At 43.0% G+C, this 22,219-nt stretch overlaps 1 protein-coding gene across 1 annotated transcript; it reads left to right on the top strand.

Moving 5' to 3' along the window:
• The first annotated feature begins 924 nt into the window (after positions 1-924).
• On the top strand, positions 925-17,002 carry LOC138750498 (uncharacterized). The gene is made up of 4 exons (XM_069912568.1): positions 925-997; positions 1,632-1,846; positions 5,805-6,023; positions 14,793-17,002. Exons 1-4 carry the CDS (start codon positions 925-927, stop codon positions 14,889-14,891), a joined length of 606 nt encoding a protein of 201 aa, XP_069768669.1. The 3' UTR covers positions 14,892-17,002.
• Positions 17,003-22,219: the final 5,217 nt, after the last annotated feature.

The following is a 22,219-nucleotide window of genomic DNA, read 5'->3' on the forward strand; positions in this document are numbered from 1 at the left end:
AGCTAAACAGAGACCATCTAAGGTGACTGTGCGCCCGTCTGCAGGAATTTGGACTAACTATAAATCTTGCTTAGTGCCAGTTCAGGCTGGAAACTTTCAACTTCTTGGGGCGTCAAATCAATAGGCACATAACTAAACCCCTGCTTAAAAAGGTAGAGGCTGTTCTGTACTTCCACAAACCTCCCCCCACAGTGAAGGGGTTGCAGGAATTCACCGGTACGATTAATTTTTATCAACGATTCATATCGTTAGTGGCCCGCATCTTGTGGAGAAAGGTAAAGACATTACCTGGGACAATGAGGATTTGGAGGGGTTCCTGAAGGCCAAGGACGCACTGGCCAACACCACCCTTCTGGTACACACCAGGCTAGAAACACCCAAATTCTCACAGTAGATGCTTCCAGCACACCAGTACGAGGCACACTGGAGCAATTCATCGAAGGGCAATGGCAGCCCCTGGCCTTCTTTAGCAGACACCTCTGGCCACCCGAACTCAACTACAGCACCTTTGGTTGAGAGCAATTGGTGCTGTACCTGGCTGTCAGGCACTCAGGTATTTTTTGGACGGTAGACAATTCAGAGTCTTCATGGACCAGAAGCCATTAACTTTTGCCTTCAATAAAGTGTTGGACCCGTGGTCGGCCAGGCAGCAGCGACTCCTCTCATATGAGTCTGATTTCACGACAGACATTCAACACATCGTGGGTGACGCACTACCTCACCTCGCAATCAAGTCTGTCCAGGCCCTGTCCCAGGGAATAGACTATTTCGCCCTAGGCAGGTGATGGCAGGAAGACCCTGAGATCCTTGCATGCAGCACAGCAGTTTCAAGGCTCAGGCTGGAGGATGTTGCCATCGACCCTGATAAGTAGACATTCCTCTGCGACATTTCAATAGCAAACCCTGCCTCATCATGCCGGCAGCATGGAGATGACAGTTTTTGATGAGATGCACAACCTAACGCACCCAGCCATCAGTCCTGTCAAAATGGTGGTCAGTAGGTTTGTCTTGCAGAGACTCCGGAAACAGATTGTCACTGGGCCAAGACCTGCACACTCTGCCAGATGACCAAAATGCAGACATACGTGAAGGCATCACCCCCAGACATTCAAGTCAGCACCACATAGTTTCAGCCACGTCTACATTGACATTGTAGGGTCACTACCGGCCTCCCACGGGGCCTTCTCACCATGATTGCTTGCTCCATGAGGTTCCCCGAGGCGGTCCAGCTGGCTGACACAACACTTATGTCCTCTATTAAATTGGAAGCAGTAATAAAGATGAAGGAGCGATTGATAATAAATAGTCTCCCTTGTAGTTGGGGTACAATGTATTTCTTGAGATCAGAGGAATCCAGGAGCCAGCACAAAGTGATCCTGTGTTTCCCAATGATTTGATAGTTGGGGTAGTAGTAAGTGGAAGGGCCGAAGGGTCTCCTGCTCCTTCGACTGCCTCTCTTTTCTGTCTTGCGATGCTGATTGGGTGTGGCTGTGTTGTATCGCTCGCTGATTGGTTGCTTCAGTTGCACAAGCCAATGGGCTGATTCGGTGAGGCCGCTATTGAATTGGAAGCTGAAGTAGGGTTAGATTGATGGGCGGGTTCGCGGGCTGATTGGCTCTTGCTGTGAGGAGGCGGGAAGTTGGCGGTGGCGTCTTCTGCTCGGGGTCCGTCGCGTCACAGCGGGTCTAACGGGAAGAAGTTAGCGGCGGCGCCGGGACCTTCCTCAGCCGCGCGGTCCAGGGAAAGCGGGCGACCCGCAGCCCGATGGGACCCACCCGTGAGAGGCTGGTACCGACAGGGTGTTTGGGTGGAGCTGAGGCGTCGGTGCGAGGCCGGAGGCCGCGGGGTAACTGGCAGCGGGAGGGGGCGGGAGAGGGGTAAGAAGGAGATTGGAACGTCTTTGGTTGCCGCATGCGCGATGGGTTCGCCACTTGGCGTTCGGTTTGCGCATGTGCGGCTGATACACATGTGCCAAATGACGGCCACAAAGCGAAAGCTTAGCGCAAGCGCGAACTGATGACTCGCGCATGCGCACGGAAATTAAGATGGCTGCCCCCAGCCGATGGACCCCGAGACACTGAGTTACAAACTCAATCCGCACATGTCTCTGTTCTCATTTGGCAAATCATTTGATGTTAAAAATAGGCTCTTAGACTTCAGGGCTCCTCACACGGGGGAAATCTCCGACTTGCGACCGTTTTGGAATCTGACTGATCATTCGGGCTCCATGACGGTCGCAAGTCGGGTCGCTTCGGAAGGGATGGAAAACCAATCCATTTTTCTTTGCTTCCCAATGCTCATAGAATGTGTCTGATTCCATCCGTTTTTCCTGATGTAGGATCACATTCTTCATCAAGATAGATGATATTTTTTTAAAGTTGTGTCACTTGAACAATAATGTTCCTCCCCTTCTGATCCTGACTTACCGTGTGGGAAGCAGAAGTATCTTCACAGAATTTGCTCGAGATAAAATTGAGAACAAAGATCTTTATTATACTATTACAACAATGCAAAGTTGGGTGCTTCCCCTTACCCTGGGAATACACACAGATACTGAGGCAGACCCAACTTTTATACATTTCATTTCAGTACAGAGATACCTTCCCCCTAACATTCTTCTGCCTCCTGCATTGGTTTAGCATTAGGTAGTTCCGCCCACGTGGATTCTAACTTCTTATCAGTTTATGTGCCTATCTGCAAACTTGTTAGCCAGGAAATATCATGTCTTTGTTCTTTACTCATTAACCAATCCCCAAGACTTGCTAAAGCTATTTACTTGCTATCCTGTTTTGAAGATACTTATTTTATTATACTTTTATAACCCTTCCTAACCCTTCCTCCCATTCCAGCATCCCTTCACCCTGATTTAACCCGTAAAACTTAATTTCTAATGAGCACTTGCTTGATTCCTCACATTCCAGTATCCCTTATCCTTAAGTTAACCCATTATACTTCATCCTTATTTAGCACTTGCTTGACTCCTCACATTCAAGTATCCCTTACACCATGTGTTTAAAATGTAATGTTTCTCAGTTACTTGTCCGAATGCCTTGAAAAATAGAGGGACTTTGGTGTTAACAATACAGCGTAAAGATTTCACCACCTTTTAAATTTATGATCTCTGAATTTCTGGTCAGGTTTTCTATTTTGGTTGGTGTATCTTGCAGACCTATTTGGTTGCAGCAAGTAAGAAGTTATCACCATGTAGCATCCGCTGCGGCAGCGCTACCAAATAAAGAGACGTCCACACAAGGTAGTGTAAAACAAAGACTGGATTTACTGGTTTAAATTCCCCACATGTGCTTGCTGGCCTGGCCACTTCTGTTGACGTACCCTTTGACTTCCAGCAGACTTGCATCATTACGTCACTCTCCGGCCGGCTGGCCGCTACACGAAGTGAAGGACTCCTCAGCCCGCACATGGTGCTAGACGCGGGCTCCTTCTTGGCAATGAAGGGGTGTCTGTGCCATCTTGGACTGTCTGAGTGTTGCAGAGATTTGGCCTTTTTTGCTTGCCCCGTTGCTTGGCACTACAATGTCTGTGTTTATAAGGGGGAAATTATTTCAATGTTTTATTTACTTTTGTTACAGAATTCTTCCTAGATTATCTGTGTAACATTGAAGGTTTTGGGTTTTCATGAACAGCGATCATGATTCTACTCATAATTTGGTGACAAAATGGATGGGACACTTTTTACTAATGCCCCATGTGAATCAAAATTAAAATGAAGTGACAAAATTAGGAAGGTTTGTTTCCCCTTCTTTTTAAGCAGGATGTCAGGATGATTTTCATCTTGCTTGCTGAATTAAAATGTGATTTGTCTGTTCTTAATGGGAGCTGCCATATTGGCATTGCAAGGAGAGATGGGAAATGGGTCAGGTCCTTGGTGGTCCCAGTAATGCAATGCAGAAAGATGTCACGGGGCTGAATGTTGTTTAGGGAGGGAGAGGGTATTAATTTTTAGGAAACATGTGGCCAGCCACCTATCAATATTTTTTCTCAAATAGAAACTCCTGCTAGTAGAAGCCATTTCCTACTTTGAACAGGCCAAATTGTCATTATCTAAGAAGATATTGTTACAAGTCCAAAGGACCCCAAAACCCAGCAGCAATAGACATTCACCAGGACATGTGGTTTTTAAAACAGAAGTTCTTTTTAATCAACTTTAAACATGAAAATAGAATGAAACTTTTAACTTAACTAACCCAAATTAACCCCCTCCTAATTCTAAGCACACATGTTTGTAATGTGTTTAAATTTTATGAAAAGGTCTTTGTTTCACAGTTCAATCTCTCTTCTCCTACTTCCAAGTTCTCTGGATCCAGGCAATTCTTCTGCTGTGCACAGAATTGATCATGTATAAATTTCACCAGGTTTTGGTGCTCGAAAGGTAAATGTTTACCGCTCAGGTAAAGGTTCTTGTAGGGTTTGCAGAGAGTGATTTGTTGTTCCAGGATTTCCACAACTGAGGTACCACCATGAGTCACCTCAATGTCTCGCTGATCAAACTTGCCCCGTCAGGGTTTTCCAGATGGTAACTTCTTTCTTTAAGCTACCACAGAGTTCCATTCCTCTTATTCCAAACAACAGGAGTTCTTTCTTCTGCTCAAGCTGTTGTTAGATAAACAAAACCCAGGAGTGACTTTCCTGTAAGCACCCTGCAGAAAGGTACTTGCAGCCATCCTGGCTCCATTTCCAAACAATGGTCATTCATTTTATGACATCAGTTCGGTTAACACCTACTTGTGTATGTGCATAAATCTTCAATGTTTCAAATAAGATCTGTTTTAAAAGGTATGTATGTATGTATGTAACCTACACTAAATCTTACCAAAATCGCAAATATTACCAAATTCTCCAAATGTATTTATTCATTACAATATCACGTAAGGAGCATTTAAGAGACTCTTAGACAGGCATACATGGGTGAAAGAAAAACAGGTTGTAGAGGGCGCCACCGTCAGTTCACAGACTTACCTGACACATTGTGGGCTAACAGTGCTGGACGCCAAAGTACAGCCAGTGGATCAGATGAAGGCCCAGGGCTATAAAGCTGATAGCTTTAACGTGATGGTCCTATGGACCAGCAGTTGTTCGCCAATGAGCTCATTAACGTGCAGGGAATAAAAGATCTGTATGTCTGCAATAAACCAGTCTTGAGTTGACTACCTTTGTTTGTGTTTGCCCTTATTTAGTAGCCGCTACACATTGGTGATCCCAAAGTTAAGATTTAATGAATTTGAATCATTATGGAAAAGGAGGACATTTCAACAGCAGGAACAACTGCTGCCGCCATGACAGTTAATGCAGTTGGGCTTCATTTGCCTCCTTTCTGGACACATCAGCCACAAATTTGGTTTCTTCAAGCTGAAACCCAGTTTCATTTTTGGGGTATAATGGCGGAAGACACAAAATTTTGGCAAGTCGTGATTACATTGGGCGTGGCCACTGCATTGCCAGTAAGCAAGTTTTCTGCTCATCCTCCAGCAGAAGACCAGGGCACCAGGTTCCGGTAGTTTCTTCTTGACACATTGGAACTTACTTGATGAGCGTGGATTTGAACGTGGGAGGCCAAACTGACAAGAATCCATCATACCTGATGAATGAGATGCTGGCGTTGTCAGATGGTCCTTCCCATTGTCTGCTTTTTTAAACCTTATTTCTGTCAAAAATTCCCGCTCACGTGGCCATACACATTGGTAACATGGATTTTCACCATCTCCATGACGTGGCTCAAGAGGCTGACAGGCTCTATCGTACTCCGACACAAGAATCTGCCCCAATACATCCTGTTTCTGTTGCAGAAGCATCTCCCGCATCCTACCAAACTCCAGTATCTGCAGTCCAAACCAAGAAAGAGGAACATGCTGATGTACATCGAGAGTGGTGATTTTACCATCGCCACTGGGGAAACTATGCCCATAAGTGCATCCAGCATGTACCTACTACAAAAAGAAGTCGGAAAACAAGAGCGCTGGAAGCTGGCATATATACAGGCCTATTGTATCTTCAGGACGATGCAGGTAAGCACAAATTTCTTGTAGACACAGGTGCTGAACTTAGTTTGCCGACCTATTTTGAAAGGACTCAAAAAACAGCACTTGACCCTGAGAGGGGCGAATGAAACTGCCATTCCAAGTTTTGGCACTAGATGAGTCGGAATAGGTGGAACCACGTTACATTGGAATTGTGTCCTCGCTTCTGTCGCTCAACCTATTTTGGGTGTGGATTTTTTATGTTCCCACAACTTATTGGTAGACATAAAGCAGAGTAAACTAGTTCACATCACCATCTTTCAGACATATCCACTGGCGTGCATCAAGGGGAGAGTTTCACAGCTCGGAGTACATACGTTACACATGGATGCATATACTGGTCTACTCCCTGAATTTCCCCATATTCTCACCCTGAACTCCAATGCCTCAAGAATAGTCCATGGTGGGTCTCATTACATAGACACATCAGGCCCACTGGCCCATGTCAGGGCTCAGCGTCTGGTGCTTGATAAATTGTGGCAGAATTTAAAGCAATGGAAGAATTGGGTATCATCCGATGCTCAAAGAGCCCTTGGACCTCACCTTTGCATATGGTAGTCAAGGAGACAGGCAGATGGAGACACTGCGGCAACTACTGTAGGCTTCATGATGACACAACACCTGACAGATACCCAATTCCACACATACAGCATTTCGCCGCCCATCTACATCATTGCCGCATACTTTCAAAGATTGATTTGGTTAAGGGATATTATCTGATACCAATTCATGAGAATGATATGACCAAGACAGCAATTATTACGCCGTTTGGTCTTTATGAATTCCTCAGAATGCCATTTGGTATGAATGCCATGCAAACTTTTCAGTTGCTTATGGACGCTCTTGGCAGAGATTTAGACTTTGCGCTTATTTATTTGGACGACTTCCTTGTAGCAGTCAAAATGAGCAAGGTCACCGCCTCCATTTGCGCTGCCTTTTCCAATGGCTCCAAGACTTTGGACTGACAATTAATCTTGAGAAGTGTCAATTTGGCAAGTGAACCATAGAATTCTTAAGGCATAAAATTACAGCAGACGGCATATCTCCATTATCAGGCAAGGAAGACGACATCCATAAAATCTCCAGACCTGTCACTGTCAAACGGCTGGAAAAGGTTTTGGGAATGATAATTTTTTAATCACAGATTTATTCCTGGGATTGCTGACATCCTGCAACCCCTGTTTGACATCATCTCTGCTCCAAACAAAAACATTACTAGACCTCAGAGGCAGAGGTTGCATTTATGTCCGCCAAATAATTATTAGCCAAAGCAGCAATGCTTGCGCATCCAAATCCTGAAACTGCATTGATGCCTCAGGAACAGCTGTGAGTGCAGATCTGGAACATACGTCAATGGCCATTATCAGCCCTTTGCCTTCTTGAGTCGTCATCTAAGACCAGCAGAAATTAAATACAGCACCTTTGATTGAGAGCTGTTAGCACTTTATCTGTCTATAAGGCACTTTCGTTATATCTTGTAAGGTCGACATTTCACCATATTCACAGACCATAAACTTCTAATTTTCACCTTGAGCAAATTCACAGATCTTTGGTTGGCAAGACAACAACTACATTTGTCCTACATTTCGGAGTTTACTACGGACATACGTCATATTTCAGGAAGGGACAATCTGGTCGCAGATGTGCTCTCTAGATCAAGTGTGTGCCATATTCAAGGTGGAGTCAACATTGCTGAACTGGCTGCAGCACAATCTGCGGATCCGGATATACAGGCACACAGTATAGCTATCACTGGACTCGACATTCAACAGGTGGCACCACAACATGACATTCACAATCTATCACACCCATCCATCTGGACTTCAGTCAAAGTAATGTCAAATAAGTACATGTGACATGGGCTGAAAAAAGACGTCACTCAATGGACCCGATCGTGTATATCCTGCCAATCTGAAAATTCCGCACCACACCAAGGCACCCCTGCAGTCTTTCCTGACAATACGCAGAAGATTAGAGCATGTGGATGTGGTTGGACCATTACCAGTATCACAGGACACGAGGGATATTCTCACGGTAGTTGACCACTTCACACACTGGCCAGAGGCCATTCCATTACCAGTCAGTAACACTGAGGCATATGCTAAAACATTCATCTTAAATTGGATGTGCCGACACACATAACCGTGGACCACAGTTCACTTTGGCATTATGGGCTTCCTTGTCTCATTTTTTTGGTACACAGTTGCACCACACTACTGCGTACCATCTGCAGTCCAATGGCCTGGTGGAACGTTTCCATCATCAACTTAAATCTTCACTGAAGGCCCGACGCACTGGTCTCAACTGAGTCGATGAACTACATTAGGTTCTATTAGGAGTATTAACAAAAGAAAATCTGTCTGCATCATCTGGAGAATTGATGTTTCGTCCGGCCCTTATGGTTCCAGGAGATATTCACTTTAGAAGCAATTCAGACATGGACATCCTTTAACAACTCCGCAAGGGTATTGCTAACAGCAAACCATCCTCCACCAACTGGCATGGCAAACCTAGCCAACAAGTGCCCCAATCACTATTAAACACTGAATTCGTATTCATACGAAGACAGGTTCCACAGGCACCCTTATTAAAACCACATGAAGGACCATTTTGTTTCATTAAGAGATATGGAGTGGTATATACATTGGACATCGGGGGGCATCCACAGCTATTCAGCATGGACAGACTTAAACCCGCCATACGACCCTACTTCATCAGTTCAGTGCCATCAACCCAGGCGACACGGACGTCTGCCTAAATCAAGCGTATCTGGCATCTTAAGTTATAGTGACGATTTTGGGGGGTGTGATATAGCGAGCGCACAGCGCGGTATTATGAACCGCCACCGTCAGTTCATAGACTTAATTGACAGATCGCGGGCTAACAGAGCTGGGTGCCAAAGTACAGCAAGTGGATCAGTTGAAGCCCCTGCATAAAGGTGCGGGGCACTAATGGCTCGTAACTTTAACCTGTTGGTCCTGTGGACCAGAAGGTATTCACTAACGAGCTCATTAACAGGCAGGAAATAAAAGGTCTGTGTATGTCTGCAATAAACCAGTCTTGAGTTGACTACCTTTGTGTGTGTTTGCCTTTATTTAGTAACATCTACCGCAGTAGCCGCTACAGGGTATTATTTTTTTTGTTAGAAATATCTAGATCAGCACAACATTTTGGGCCAAAGGGCTTGTACCGTCCTGTAATATTCTGTTATTTCGGTTATTGCTTAACTTTGAATATCTGTTGTAAGCAATGTGAGACTTCAATAATGTAGCAAATGTGCACAGCAACATTGCAGTCAGGAGTTTGTATCTCCTGGTTGACTTGAGCTTTGTGAAGGTTTGTATCTGGATTTGAGTCGTTTGACACCCTGTCCATGGAAATTGTGGCTCAAAAGCTACTGAAGTATTTGGAAACATCGTCATCGGTCCTCTTTCAAACTCGTCTGAATTTCTTGGATGAAGAAACATTGCTCTGAAACTTACTCTGTGAGTGTTTATTTTCCTCTCTTGCAGGAGGTTTCCGAATCTCTTCCACATGATGAATCTGTTCTCTTTTCAAAGAGAGAGTGGAGTGGCTATTTTCTTCCACAATGATTTCATAAACCCAGTCAAGGACTGAACTCAGTCACCATTTAAAAATGGTTATGTTGCAAATACAAGATCACTTTTACTTTATTCTTCAAAAGTGGCCATTTCCATGGACACAACGAGGCTGCCCTCTTGATCTCAAAGAGACAGAAGTGGTCTTTCTCCTTAAAATCCACTTGTTACTCCTGGTCAAAGGAGAAGACTATGTAACTGTACCATCTCTGATGACTGTATGTTCAATCCTCTCTTCCCTACAGGATGGACAACAACTTCTGCATCTCGTTTGTAATGTTTCTCCAAAATGTCTCATCACATGACAAGTGCCACCATTTCTTCCTTTGAAGTCCACTATGTCTCTTCAAAAGGATGAATCATGAGCCAATGGACTCCAGCCTGTCTGCGCAGGAACTTGAATCAAGAACTTGCTTATTCAAACCGCTGCCATCTCTCAGCACTCTATTGACTTAGTTTCAATTTTAAAAAAATACACCTAATCAACAGATGGTCTCTCCGTTTGACCAGCAATCTTTCCTTCCTTCACAAATTCTTCAGGTTTTAATAAAGCAAACATTCCATTTTTCTCAGTATCTCAAGAACCATTAAAACTTGCATTTTAAGTATGAGCTGTTTTGTGAAGTGTTTGTGTTTGTGACCTACACAACTCCTACAATCCATCTATTTCAAAAACATGTCAATGTACAATTTTTAAATATATAATCTGTCACTGGTCAGATGGAGCATAGGAGTTGTGATAAAATCAATGGTGTCCTTGCAAAGGAAAAGGGGGATGAGATATAATCCAGGTAGCTCTGGCAAGTTGAGTTTGTAATAGTTTGAAACTTGAACCTCTCTCTCTATTTCAGGAGACAATTTACTGTCATGTAATTAAAAAGTGTCATATCACACAAAATTGCTTTTTTCCTGCTGTGAGGCAGACAGATTCGCCATTTGCAGAAATTGCCTGAAATGCCTCTTGCAGTCAGAGAAAGAAGCAAAAGAGAGTCGTGCTCTCCCCCTTCCCCTCTTCCACCCCCCCCCACCCTGATCCCTGGGCCAAGTCACTGAGGGCTTGTGTATTCTCTTTCAATGCTCACAGACTAATCCAAGTCATTGGCAATGCGTGCTCCTGTTTTGAACCTCTGACACGATTAGGAACCAATTCTTCTTTGGCTTGGCTTCGCGGACGAAGATTTATGGAGGGGGTAAATGTCCATGTCAGCTGCAGGCTCGTTTGTGGCTGACAAGTCCGATGCGGGACAGGCAGACACGGTTGCAGGGGAAAATTGGTTGGTTGGGGTTGGGTGTTGGGTTTTTCCTCCTTTGCCCTTTGTCAGTGAGGTGGGCTCTGCGGTCTTCTTCAAAGGAGTTTGCTGTCCGCCGAACTGTGAGGCGCCAAGATGCATGGTTTGAGGCGATATCAGCCCACTGGCGGTGGTCAATGTGGCAGGCACCAAGAGATTTCTTTAGGCAGTCCTTGTACCTTTTCTTTGGTGCACCTCTGTCATGGTGGCCAGTGGAGAGCTCGCCATATAACGCAATCTTGGGAAGGTGATGGTCCTCCATTCTGGAGGTGTGACCCACCCAGCGCAGCTGGATCTTCAGCAGTGTGGACTCGATGCTGTCGACCTCTGCCATCTCGAGTACTTCGACGTTAGGGATGAAAGCGCTCCAATGAATGTTGAGGATTAGCACCCACTCATATCACAAGTCTGATACCTGATACTCTTTTAGCCAGTTTCGAACCAGTCTCTAGCAATCCACGGCCTGGTGTGAGTTCCTTGACTGCTTTCTCCAGAAGCCCACAACCTGCTTGGGTTCCTCTCCTCTAATTTCCAATAGCCTATCACCTACGTGGGTCCTTCAGCAGCAGAACCCCTCATTGGTCTGGTTCCATGGTCACTTACCTGTGGATTGAATCCTCTGCTTCTCAGATGTTGATGGTGTGTGGTCTTCCTGTTTTCTGGTGCCCTGTGTTAGTTCTCCGCTTCCCCAGAGTTTGCGGTGGCGAGGAAATCCAACACATCTAAATAAACATTTTACAACTTAGAGGAGAATCTCGTATGTCTAGAAGGATGGAAAGGGCATTATTATAAATTGAAGTCTAATATTTGAATATTCAGGTGCCAAATTTGCAAAAACATAGAGTATATATTTCTCAAACTAATGTCATTTTTTTCAAAGGAATAAAACTTTGAAATTTTGCATGTCATCTTGGCATCCCTAAAAATATATCTGATTTCCGAGTAAGTGCAATACATTTCCTCATCACCGCTAACATTAATTTAACAAATTTCAATTGATACTTTAATAGTTTAAATTTGAGCCTTGTTCCTTCAATATTTCCTAATAAGGGTAAGGTTGGATTTTGCAGAAAAACCACTCCTAAAACTTGTTCCAAAAAAATTGTAATTCTCCCCAAAAAGATCTTGCATAAGGACAAAGCTAGGTTGAATGCAAGGAAGTTGCTACATCTTCACCACCCCTAAAACATTGATCTGATAATTCTGATTTTATTCTATTCAATTTCTCTGGTGTAAGAAGTAACTGTAGAAGAAAAAAATTAGTTGTGAATTCCTTCATCACTGCTGTGGTGTGGAACTCTGGTCAATAGATCCAAAATGCTGAGTTGAAGTGAATTAATACAACTCCCTTGGATCACGTGATCTCTGTGGCCAAATTATCTTCCTATAGAGCTTTTCATATCCAACTGCCTGAGTCACCTTACTCCAAGAGCAGCTTCAGATAAAATCCTTGCTGACATCTGCTACATTACTGATGTAAAAAGAATTAAACTGAACTAATTTATGTCTTACATTGAGATCCTTACATGGATATGCCCATATTTGCCAATCAATTACAATATTCAGATCCATTTCCCACCTTTGTCTCGACTTAAGAACTCCTCATTTAAAAGTTCCTACTTGTAATGAAGAGGCCATTATCGAAGTAAATTTTTTAACAATTCCTCTAGGAAGAATTTCTATTTCAGTATAACATGGTTGGTCCGAACTTATCCTTCAAATATGCTCGTAGTTGTAAATAGCAAAAAAGATTGCTATGAGTTATATGATAATAATTTATCAGTTGCTCTGATGACATTAGTTGACCCCTTTTCATAACAATCTTCCAAATTTATAATCCCCTTACGAAACAAAACCAGCTATCCAGAAATTTATGATCCTTTGAAAAAGATACGACGATTTTGAATCAAAGCCTTTCTGGGTGATGTACATTCACTTAGACCAATTTCATCATTTATTTTATTCCATATATTAATCAAATGTTTCAAAATGGTGTATCTTTATCACCAACCATTAATATCAAATCCCACTTGTAGATAAATTCTTCTGCTTTTCTCTCTCCTATTTTATTTGATGTCAATGTTTCTCTTTCAAAAAAGGAAGCAAGAAATCTCATTTGAGCTGCTCGATAACAATTTTTAAAATCAGGAAGCTGTAGTCCTGTCAATGCAGAATTTGCATTGGGTCACTTGTAACATGGCATTCAATCGGAAATGGGTTCACATGACATAAAACCACCATGTAGACTGTTTTCTATGAATGGAATACAAGAGGAGGGTTGTCTAGGTCTTCCACAGGATTTAGATCACAAGGTCTAGGAGCAGAAGTAGGCCCATCGAGTCTGTTCCACCATTCTTCCACTCAGCCCCACTGCCCAACTTTCTACCCATAACCCTTGATTCCTTGATTAATCAAATACCTGTCAATCTCTGCCTTAAATATACCCAATGATCTCAGTTTCACAGATTCACAACCCATTGACAAAATCAATTTTTCCACATCTGTTTTATCACCCTTTTATCCTGAAATTATGCTCTCTTGACGTAGAGTCACCTACCATGGGAAGCATCTTTGCCATATCTTCCAGCATTTGAAATGCCTCTGAGGTCCCCCTTATCCTTCTGTACTCCAACTAGTACAGTGGAAGAGTCAACAATTGTTCCTAATAAACTAACCCTATCATTCCTGATATTCAAGTAAATCATCTTTGAACCTCCTCCAACACCAGCACATCTTTTCTCAAATACGGCATCCAAAACTCTAATTCTGATTGAATGGAAAGACAATTCTCCAACAACACATACACAACGGTTAAATGATATTATGTCTTGTCGATATTAAAAAAAAATTGGAGTAAAATAATAACTTTCAAAAGATTCAAGGGTCCATTAATGGACTATTATCATAACTTTAAGAATTAAGGTTGTTCAGAAGCTTGGTGCTGTGTTACGAGACCAGAGGATCTCAAAACCCAGCAGAAATAGATATTCACCTGAAAAATGGTTACTTAAACAAAAGTTGATTTTAATTATTTTTAAACATGAAAATGGAATTACACTTTAACTTATCACTATTTTACTACTTCAACTTACTTTATCTAACTTAACCCCCTTCTAATTCTAAGTGCACATGTGTGTAATGTGTGTGTAAGTTCAGAAAAGTTCTTTAGTTCACAGTCTCATTCCTCCAAGTTCACTGGTTGCAGGCCATTCTGATACTGTGCACAGAATTTAAGTTCACCAGGCTTTGGTTCTCTAAAGATAAATGATTACAGTTCAGGAAGGTTCTTGATGGTTTTCAGAGAGAGGTGTGTTTTTCAGGCAAGTATTAGGGTGTTTTTGACTCAACGTACCAGCATCTGAAGTCAGTTACCTCTTCAGTAAAGCTCTGATAGCTTTAGCATGGAGCAGAGCTGAGCCAGGACTTTGGAGGTATTTAAGGGAGTGTGTGGGCAGGGTTTGTTCTGGACCAACAATCTCACCAAATGACTGCTTGAAATCAAGATCAAACCATTTTGAGGAATACAACAGGAATTGTTCAACAAAAGCCTGGTGTTCCCTGATGAGTTTTCTTTCATGAGTGGATATGATTTTTTTTTAAAGCCCGTTAATCTTCCTGATACAGATCTTTGTATTTAACTTTCAGGTTGCTATCTGTTGTTAACTTGGAGGCCTTTAATGGGGTGACTGGGTGGAATCGTTGCTTTAACCAAGCAGTTCTATGCAATTTTCCAGCTGTAGGATGAGGTGCAGTTGCTTGCAAGTTTAGCAAGAGGGATTAAGATGTGAAACTGCAAGTCACAGCACCATTTGTGTTTTTGAAAATGCAAATATGAAAATTTTAACTTTGGTCTCCTTGGTTTGCTTAAGTTTACAGAGGAGACGTTGGGTCAAGCTGAGAAGAGAGAGTTGGATGCCCATTTGGTGAAGCTGCACAGGCAAAAAAGAAAACACAAAATGAGGGACTGAAAAAATAATGAAGCAAACTGAAGAGCTGTTGCAACCAAACCCAAGTAAAGAATTTAATTTTGTGAGGCGTACTTTAGAGACCAAATGATTTGGGCTTTTAATGGTGACCTATTTAAATGAACAAAATCTGATTAGAATTGAAGTTTATGGAAAGTTTGGAAGTTGCCACAAAAAAAAATGGAGCATATAAATTAGATGTTGTAATGAAGAGAAATTAACAATACAATGAGCCTTGTGTCATAGTCTCTACCTCAGTCTACCGTACATCACGTTAAACCTTCTCCCCATTGTGAACCTGGTGCCACAGTATCTCCCTTAATGTACCATCCATCCCCGTTAACCTTCTCCCCCACTGTGAATGCGGTATCTCCCGCTGTTTATTGTACATCACTGTTATACCTACTCCATACTCTGAAATCTGTGTCACAGTATCGGTCTCCATCTACCGTACATTCCCATTAACATTCTCCCCATTGTGAACTTGGTGTCACAGTATCAAACACAGTTTATCGTACATTACTGTTCAACCGTATGACGGATGTGAACCCAGTGTCACAATATTTGACACAGTTTATCGTTCATCACTGTTTAAACTCATTCCCTCTATTCAACTAGTGTCACAGTATCCATCTCAATTTACCGTACATCACCGTTAAACTTTCTCCCCACTGTGAACCTGGGGTCACAGTATTTGACACAGTTCATCGTTCATTACTGTGACAGCTTCTCACACTGTGAACCTAAGATCAAAGTATCTTGCACAGTTTATCGTCCAGCAGTGATTGACCTTCTCCCCATTGTGAATCCGGTTTCACAGTATCTGCCCCTGTCTTCTGTTCATCACCATTAAACCACTCCCCACACTGAATCCGGTGTCACAGTATCTCATGGAGTTTATAGTATCTGTCTCAGTCTGCCATACATCACCATTAAACCATCTCTCCACAGTGAACCCGGTGTCATAATATCTGGAACTGTTTATCGTGTATCACTGTTAAACATTCTCATTACTGTGAACCCGGTGTCACAGTATTTGACATAGTTTATTGTACATCAATGTTGAACCTTCTCCCCACTGTGAAACCGGGGTCATAGTATATGCCAGAGTTTATTATACATCACCATTAAAACTTCATAATATTGTGAACATCATGTCACAGTATTGCCACAGTTTATCATACATCACTGTTCATCCTTCTCCCCACTGTAAACCCATTGTCTCTCTATCTGCCACAGATTATCGTACATCGCCATTAAACCTCTTTCCCCTTTGAACCTTCTGTCAAAATATCTGCTACACATAATCCTACACTGTTAAATCCACTACCAAATGGTTATCAGGTGTCACAGAACCTGGGACTGTTTATCGTACTGTTAAATCTTCCACCACTGTGAACTCAATGTCACAGTATCTGTCTCACTCTAACGAACATCATAAAACCTTCTCCTCACTGTGAACCTGGTGTCTCTGCATCTGCCATAATTTATCATACATCACTGTTAAACCTACTCACTACTGTGTACCTGGTGTGAACAGTATCTGTCAAAGCGTACCATACATCCTCATTAAACATTCTCCCCACTGTGTAACTGGTGTCACAGTATCTGCCTCAGTCTGCCATACATCACTGTTGTTTTATCTCTCAAATGTGAATCCAGTGTCACAGTATTTGCTACATTATATTGGACATCACTGTTAAACCTTCTCACTGCTGCTGTGAACCCTGCCTCACAGTATCTTCCTCATTCTTCCGTATATCACCGTTAAACCTTCTTCCCACTGTGAACCCGGTGTAACATTATTTGCCTATGTCTGCCATGCATCACCGTTAAACCTTCTCACTACTGTGAGCCCAGTGTCTGAGTACCTGCCTCAGTCAACCATATACCACCATTGAACATTCTCACGTCTGTGAACTTGGTGTCTCAGTATCTGTCACAGTTTATCTTACAGCACCGTTAAACCTTATGCCAACTGGAAACCTCTTGTCAGAGTTTCTGCCACAGTTTATTGTACAAAACTGTAAACTTTCTCCCCACTGTGAACCCAGTGTAACGGTCTCTGCCTCAGTCTGCCGTACATCACCATTAAACCTTCTCCTTACTGTGAACCTGGTGTTACAGTATCTGACACAGTTTATCGTACATCACTTTTTAACCATTTCACTCCTGTGAACACAGTGTCACAAAATATGCCTGAGTCTACCGTATATCACCATTAAACCATCTCTCCACTTTAAACTCGGTCACCATATCCACCAAAGTTTATCGTACGTCACTATTTAAACTTCTCAACATTGTGAAACCTTTGTCACAGGATCTGTCTAACTCTACTGAACATCACCGTTAATCTTTCTCCCCACTATGAGACCCGTGTTACTGTATTTGGCACAGTTTATTGTACATCACTGTTAAACCCTCTCAACACTGTGTACCTGGTATCATAATATCTGCTTCAGTTTACAGTACATCACTGTTAAACCATCTCCTAACTGTCAAATTTGAGTTACAGCATCTGGCAGGAAGACCATTCTACATCCGGCATCTGGCAGGTGACCCATTGGAAATCCGACATATTGAAGAAGAACCATTCCAGATCCAGCAACTGGCAGGAAGACCATTCTCCTTCTTGCTTCTGGCAGGCAGACTATTCCTCATCCAGCATATTTCAGATGGACCATTACACATCGGACATTTTCCAGGAAGGCCATTCCACATCATGAATCTGACAGGCAGAACATTCCACATCCGGCATCTGGCAAAGGACCATTCCACATTCTGTAAGTTGCTAGCAGTCCATTCCACATCCAGAAACTGGCACGAAGTCCATTCCACATCCGGATTCTCACATGAGGACCATTCCACCTCCAACATTTGGCAGGTGTACCATTCCACATCCGGAATCTGGCAGAGGAACATTCCACATCCAGCATCTTCCAGGTGGACAATTCCACATCCGACATCTGTTAGGCTGATCAGTCCACGGCTGGCAAATGGCAGTAAGGTGATACCAGATTCAGCCTCTGACAGGCAGACCATTCCACATCCGGCATCTGGCAGGTAGTCAATTCTAAATCCGGCATCTCGTTGGCAGACCAGTCCAAATCTGGCATCTGGCAGGCCAACAGCTCCACATTCAGCATCTGGCAGGAATACCATTCCACATCTGGCATTTGGCAGCAAACCAATCCACATCTGGCAATTGAAAGCTGGACCATTCCACATCTGGCATTCTACAGGAGTACCATTCTACAATCGGCATCTGGCAGGCAGACAATTTCACATCAGGCATTTTTCAGGCAGACCATTCCATATCTGGCATCTGTCGACCATTCAACATCCAGTGCATCTGGCAGTAGGACCATACCATATCTGGCATCTGGTAGGTAGACCATTCCATCTGCAATTTGTCAAGATGACCATTCCACCTCTGCATCTGGCAAGTGGACTACTCCACATTAACATCAGCCAGGCAGGACATTCCACATCTGTCATCTGGCAGGAGGACAATTCCTCCTCTGATATCTGGCAAGTGGACAATTTCACATCTGAAATCTGGTAGGCAGACAATTCCACATCTGGCATCTGGCAGGATGACCATTCAACCTCAGGCATCTGGCAGGTGGACTATTTCACTACAGCATCAGCCAGGTGGCTCATTCCACATCCAGCATCTGGCAGGAGTACCATTATACATTCAGCATCTGGCAGGCATACCATTTCACATCAGGCATTTTTCAGATGGATCATTCCATATCTGGTATCTGTCGACCATTCACCATCCAGCATCTGGTAGGTGGATCATTTCACATCTGGCATCTGTCAAGTGAACCATTCCACATATGGCATGAGAACAATACCATATCTGGCACCTTCTCGGCGGACAATTCCACATTTGCAATTTGTCAGGATGACCATTCAACCTCCAGCATCTGGCAGGTGGACTATTCCACACCAGCATCAGCCACGCAGACCATTCCACATCTGGCATCTGGCATGAATTCCATTCCACATCCAGCATCTGTCCAGAAGATAATTCTACATTTGGCATATGGCCGGTGAACCATTACACATCTGGCAACTGGCAAGTGGACCATTCCACATCTGGCATTTTTCAGGGGGACCATTCCATATCTGCCATCTGTTAGGTGAACGTTTCTATGTCCAGCAAATGGCAGGAAGCTGATATGACATTTGACATCTGACATGCAGACCATTCTGCATCCGGCATCTGACAAGTGGTCCATTCCAAATCCAGCGTGTCACAGGTAGACCATTGCACAGCTGGCATCTGTCAGGTAGACTAGTCAATATCTGACCTCAAGTGGGTGGGCATCTGGCCAGACGACCACTCCACATCCTGCATCTAGGAAAAACACCATTCCACATCTGGCATCTGACAGCAAACCATTCCTCATCCGGCAACTGTGGTCTATTCCACTCCAGCAAACTATTCCTCATCTGGCAACGTGGTCTATACCACTCCAGCATCAGCCAGGTGGACCATTCCATATCTTTCATCAGTCAGGTCCATCATTCCACATCTAGCAACTGGGAGGCGGACCAGACCATTACACATCTGGCATCTCTCAGGCGGTCCATTCTACATCTGGCATCTGGTAGGCGGACCATTCAACATCTGGCATGTGGCAGGAAGACCATTCCACCTCCGGCATCTGGCTGGTGGACCATTCCACATCCAGCAACTGGCATGCGGAACATTCCACATGTGGCATCTGGCAGGAGGACTATTCCACATGCCATCTGGCAGGAGGTCCTTTCCAAATCTGGCATCTGACCAGAAGATCATTCCACATCTAGCATCTGGCAAGTGGACCATTCCACTTCCGGCATCTGGCAGGTGGACCATTCCACATCCGGCAACTGCCAGTTGGACTGTTTGACATCTGACATCTTTAAGGAAGACTATTCCACATCTAGCATTTGGCAGGAGGACTATTCCATTTAAGGCATCTGGCAGGCGGAACTTTCCAAACCTGGCATCTGGCCATAAGACCATTCTACATCTGGCATCTGGCAGGCGGACCATTCCACATCCAGCATCTGGCAGGTTGACCATTTCACATCCAGCATCTGGCAGGTGGTCCATTCCACATCCGGTATATGGCAGGCGGACCATTCCACGTCCAGCATCTTGCAGATGGACTATTCCACATCCGGCATCCTGAAGTGCTCTCGGCAATGGGCAAAGTAGTACCTCTCACTTTGTTCGTTTTAGATTGGTCACAATGTTTGAGCTTCTGAAAGAAAACAGACACACACACTGAGAGCACTTTAGTTTATACAAAACTTTATTACTAAATGTGAAGCTGAATTCAAAGTACAATACCACATCTCCAGGTCACACTGATAAAATTACTCACATAACAAGCTTACACTGTGGGACTCAGTAACATAAAATGTACAATATGGGATTTACAAAGAAAACATGATTATACAGTGGAACTCACTCACGTAACAAGGTTACACTGTGGAACTCACTAACAAAACATTTTCAATGTCGAACCCAGTGATATAACAAGGTCAGAATGTGGGACTCACTCACATAACAAGGTAGGACGGTGGGTAAAAATTACATCACGTTCCTTCTGCGGAACTCATTCAAATAACAAAGTTAAGTTGTGTAATTCCCCTCAATAAGAAAATTAAACTGTGGGAATCTCTCATATAATAAGTTTGCAATGTGGAACTCACTAGCACATCAATATCACACTGTGAAACTAACTCAAATAGCAAGGTCACACTGTGAAAGTCACCAACATAACAATCTCACACTGTGATACACTTTACTTAACAAGGTTACACAGTGCAACTCGTTAACATAACATGGCTGGAATGTGGAATTCACACACATAACCATCCACATTGTGAAAATCGTTCATATCAAAAGGTCACACTGTAAAAACCACTCACTTTACATTTTCAATCTCGAACTCACTGACATAACAAGGTGAAACTGTGGGACTCACTCACAGAACAAGTTCACCCTGTTTGACTAACTCACTTTAATGTTTACACAGTAGAACTCGCTCACATAACATGATAACACTATGGGAATACCTCAAATAACAAGGTCACACTGTGGAACTGACTAACAAAATGTTTACATGGTGGGAATCTCACACATAACAACGTCACACTGTCAAACTCACTAACATACCAATTTTACACTCTGAGATTTACTAACTAGAGAGGTTGACATTGTGGAATTCACTCCCATTACTCACACAACAAGTTTACACTGTGGGACTCACTAACATAAAGTTTACAATATGGGATTTACAAAGAAAACATGATTATACTGTGGAACGCACTCACATAACACGGTTACACTGTGGAACTCATGAACAAAACATTTTCAATGTCGAAAACCAGTGATATAACAAGGTCAGAATGTGGGACTCACTCACATAACAAGGTTAGATGGCAGGTAAAAATAACATCACATGTTCATTCTGTGGAACTCATTCACATAACAAAGTTACATTGTGGAATCCCCCTCAATAAGAAAGTTAAACTGTGGGAATCTCTCACATAATAAGTTTACAATGTGGAACTCATGACCTCAGCAATGTCACACTGTGGAACTGACTTACATAACAAGGTCAAACTGTGGGACTCACTCATGTAACATTTACAATGTGGGATTCTCTAAGTAAACCAAATTATACTGTGCAACTCTCACACATAACAAATTTACACCATTGAACTATCTCACATGACATTTTCAAATGTCGAATACACTGACATAAAAAGTTCATTCTGTTGAATTCATTCACCTCCTCAATAAGAAGGTGAAATAAACTGTGGGAATATCTCACATAATAAATGTACCCTTTGGAACTCACTAGAACACCAAGGTCACAGTGTTGAAGTGACTAACAAAACAAGCTCACACTGGTACTCAATTAGTTCACAAGGTTTCACTGTGGGCCTCACTGACATAACATGGTTTGAATGTGGAACTCACTCACAGAACCAGTCCACACTGTGAAAATCATTCCTATCACCAGGTCACACTGTGAAAATCACTCACTTTACATTTTCAATGTCGAACTCACTGACATAACAGGTCAAACTGTGCGACTCACTCACAGAACATGAGAACACTATGGGAATCCCTCAAATAACAATGTTACACCGTGGAACTGACTCAGATAACAAGCTTACACTGTGGAACTCTCTCACATAAAAAGGTTGCACTGAGGAACTCACTAACATCACATTTTCAATATCGAATTTAGCGAAATTACAAGGTTACACTGTGAAACTCACCCACATAACAAGTTTACACGGTGGGAATCTCA

This window comes from Narcine bancroftii, unplaced genomic scaffold, assembly GCF_036971445.1.
Source record: "Narcine bancroftii isolate sNarBan1 unplaced genomic scaffold, sNarBan1.hap1 Scaffold_154, whole genome shotgun sequence".
In the NCBI taxonomy this organism is placed as follows: domain Eukaryota; kingdom Metazoa; phylum Chordata; class Chondrichthyes; order Torpediniformes; family Narcinidae; genus Narcine; species Narcine bancroftii.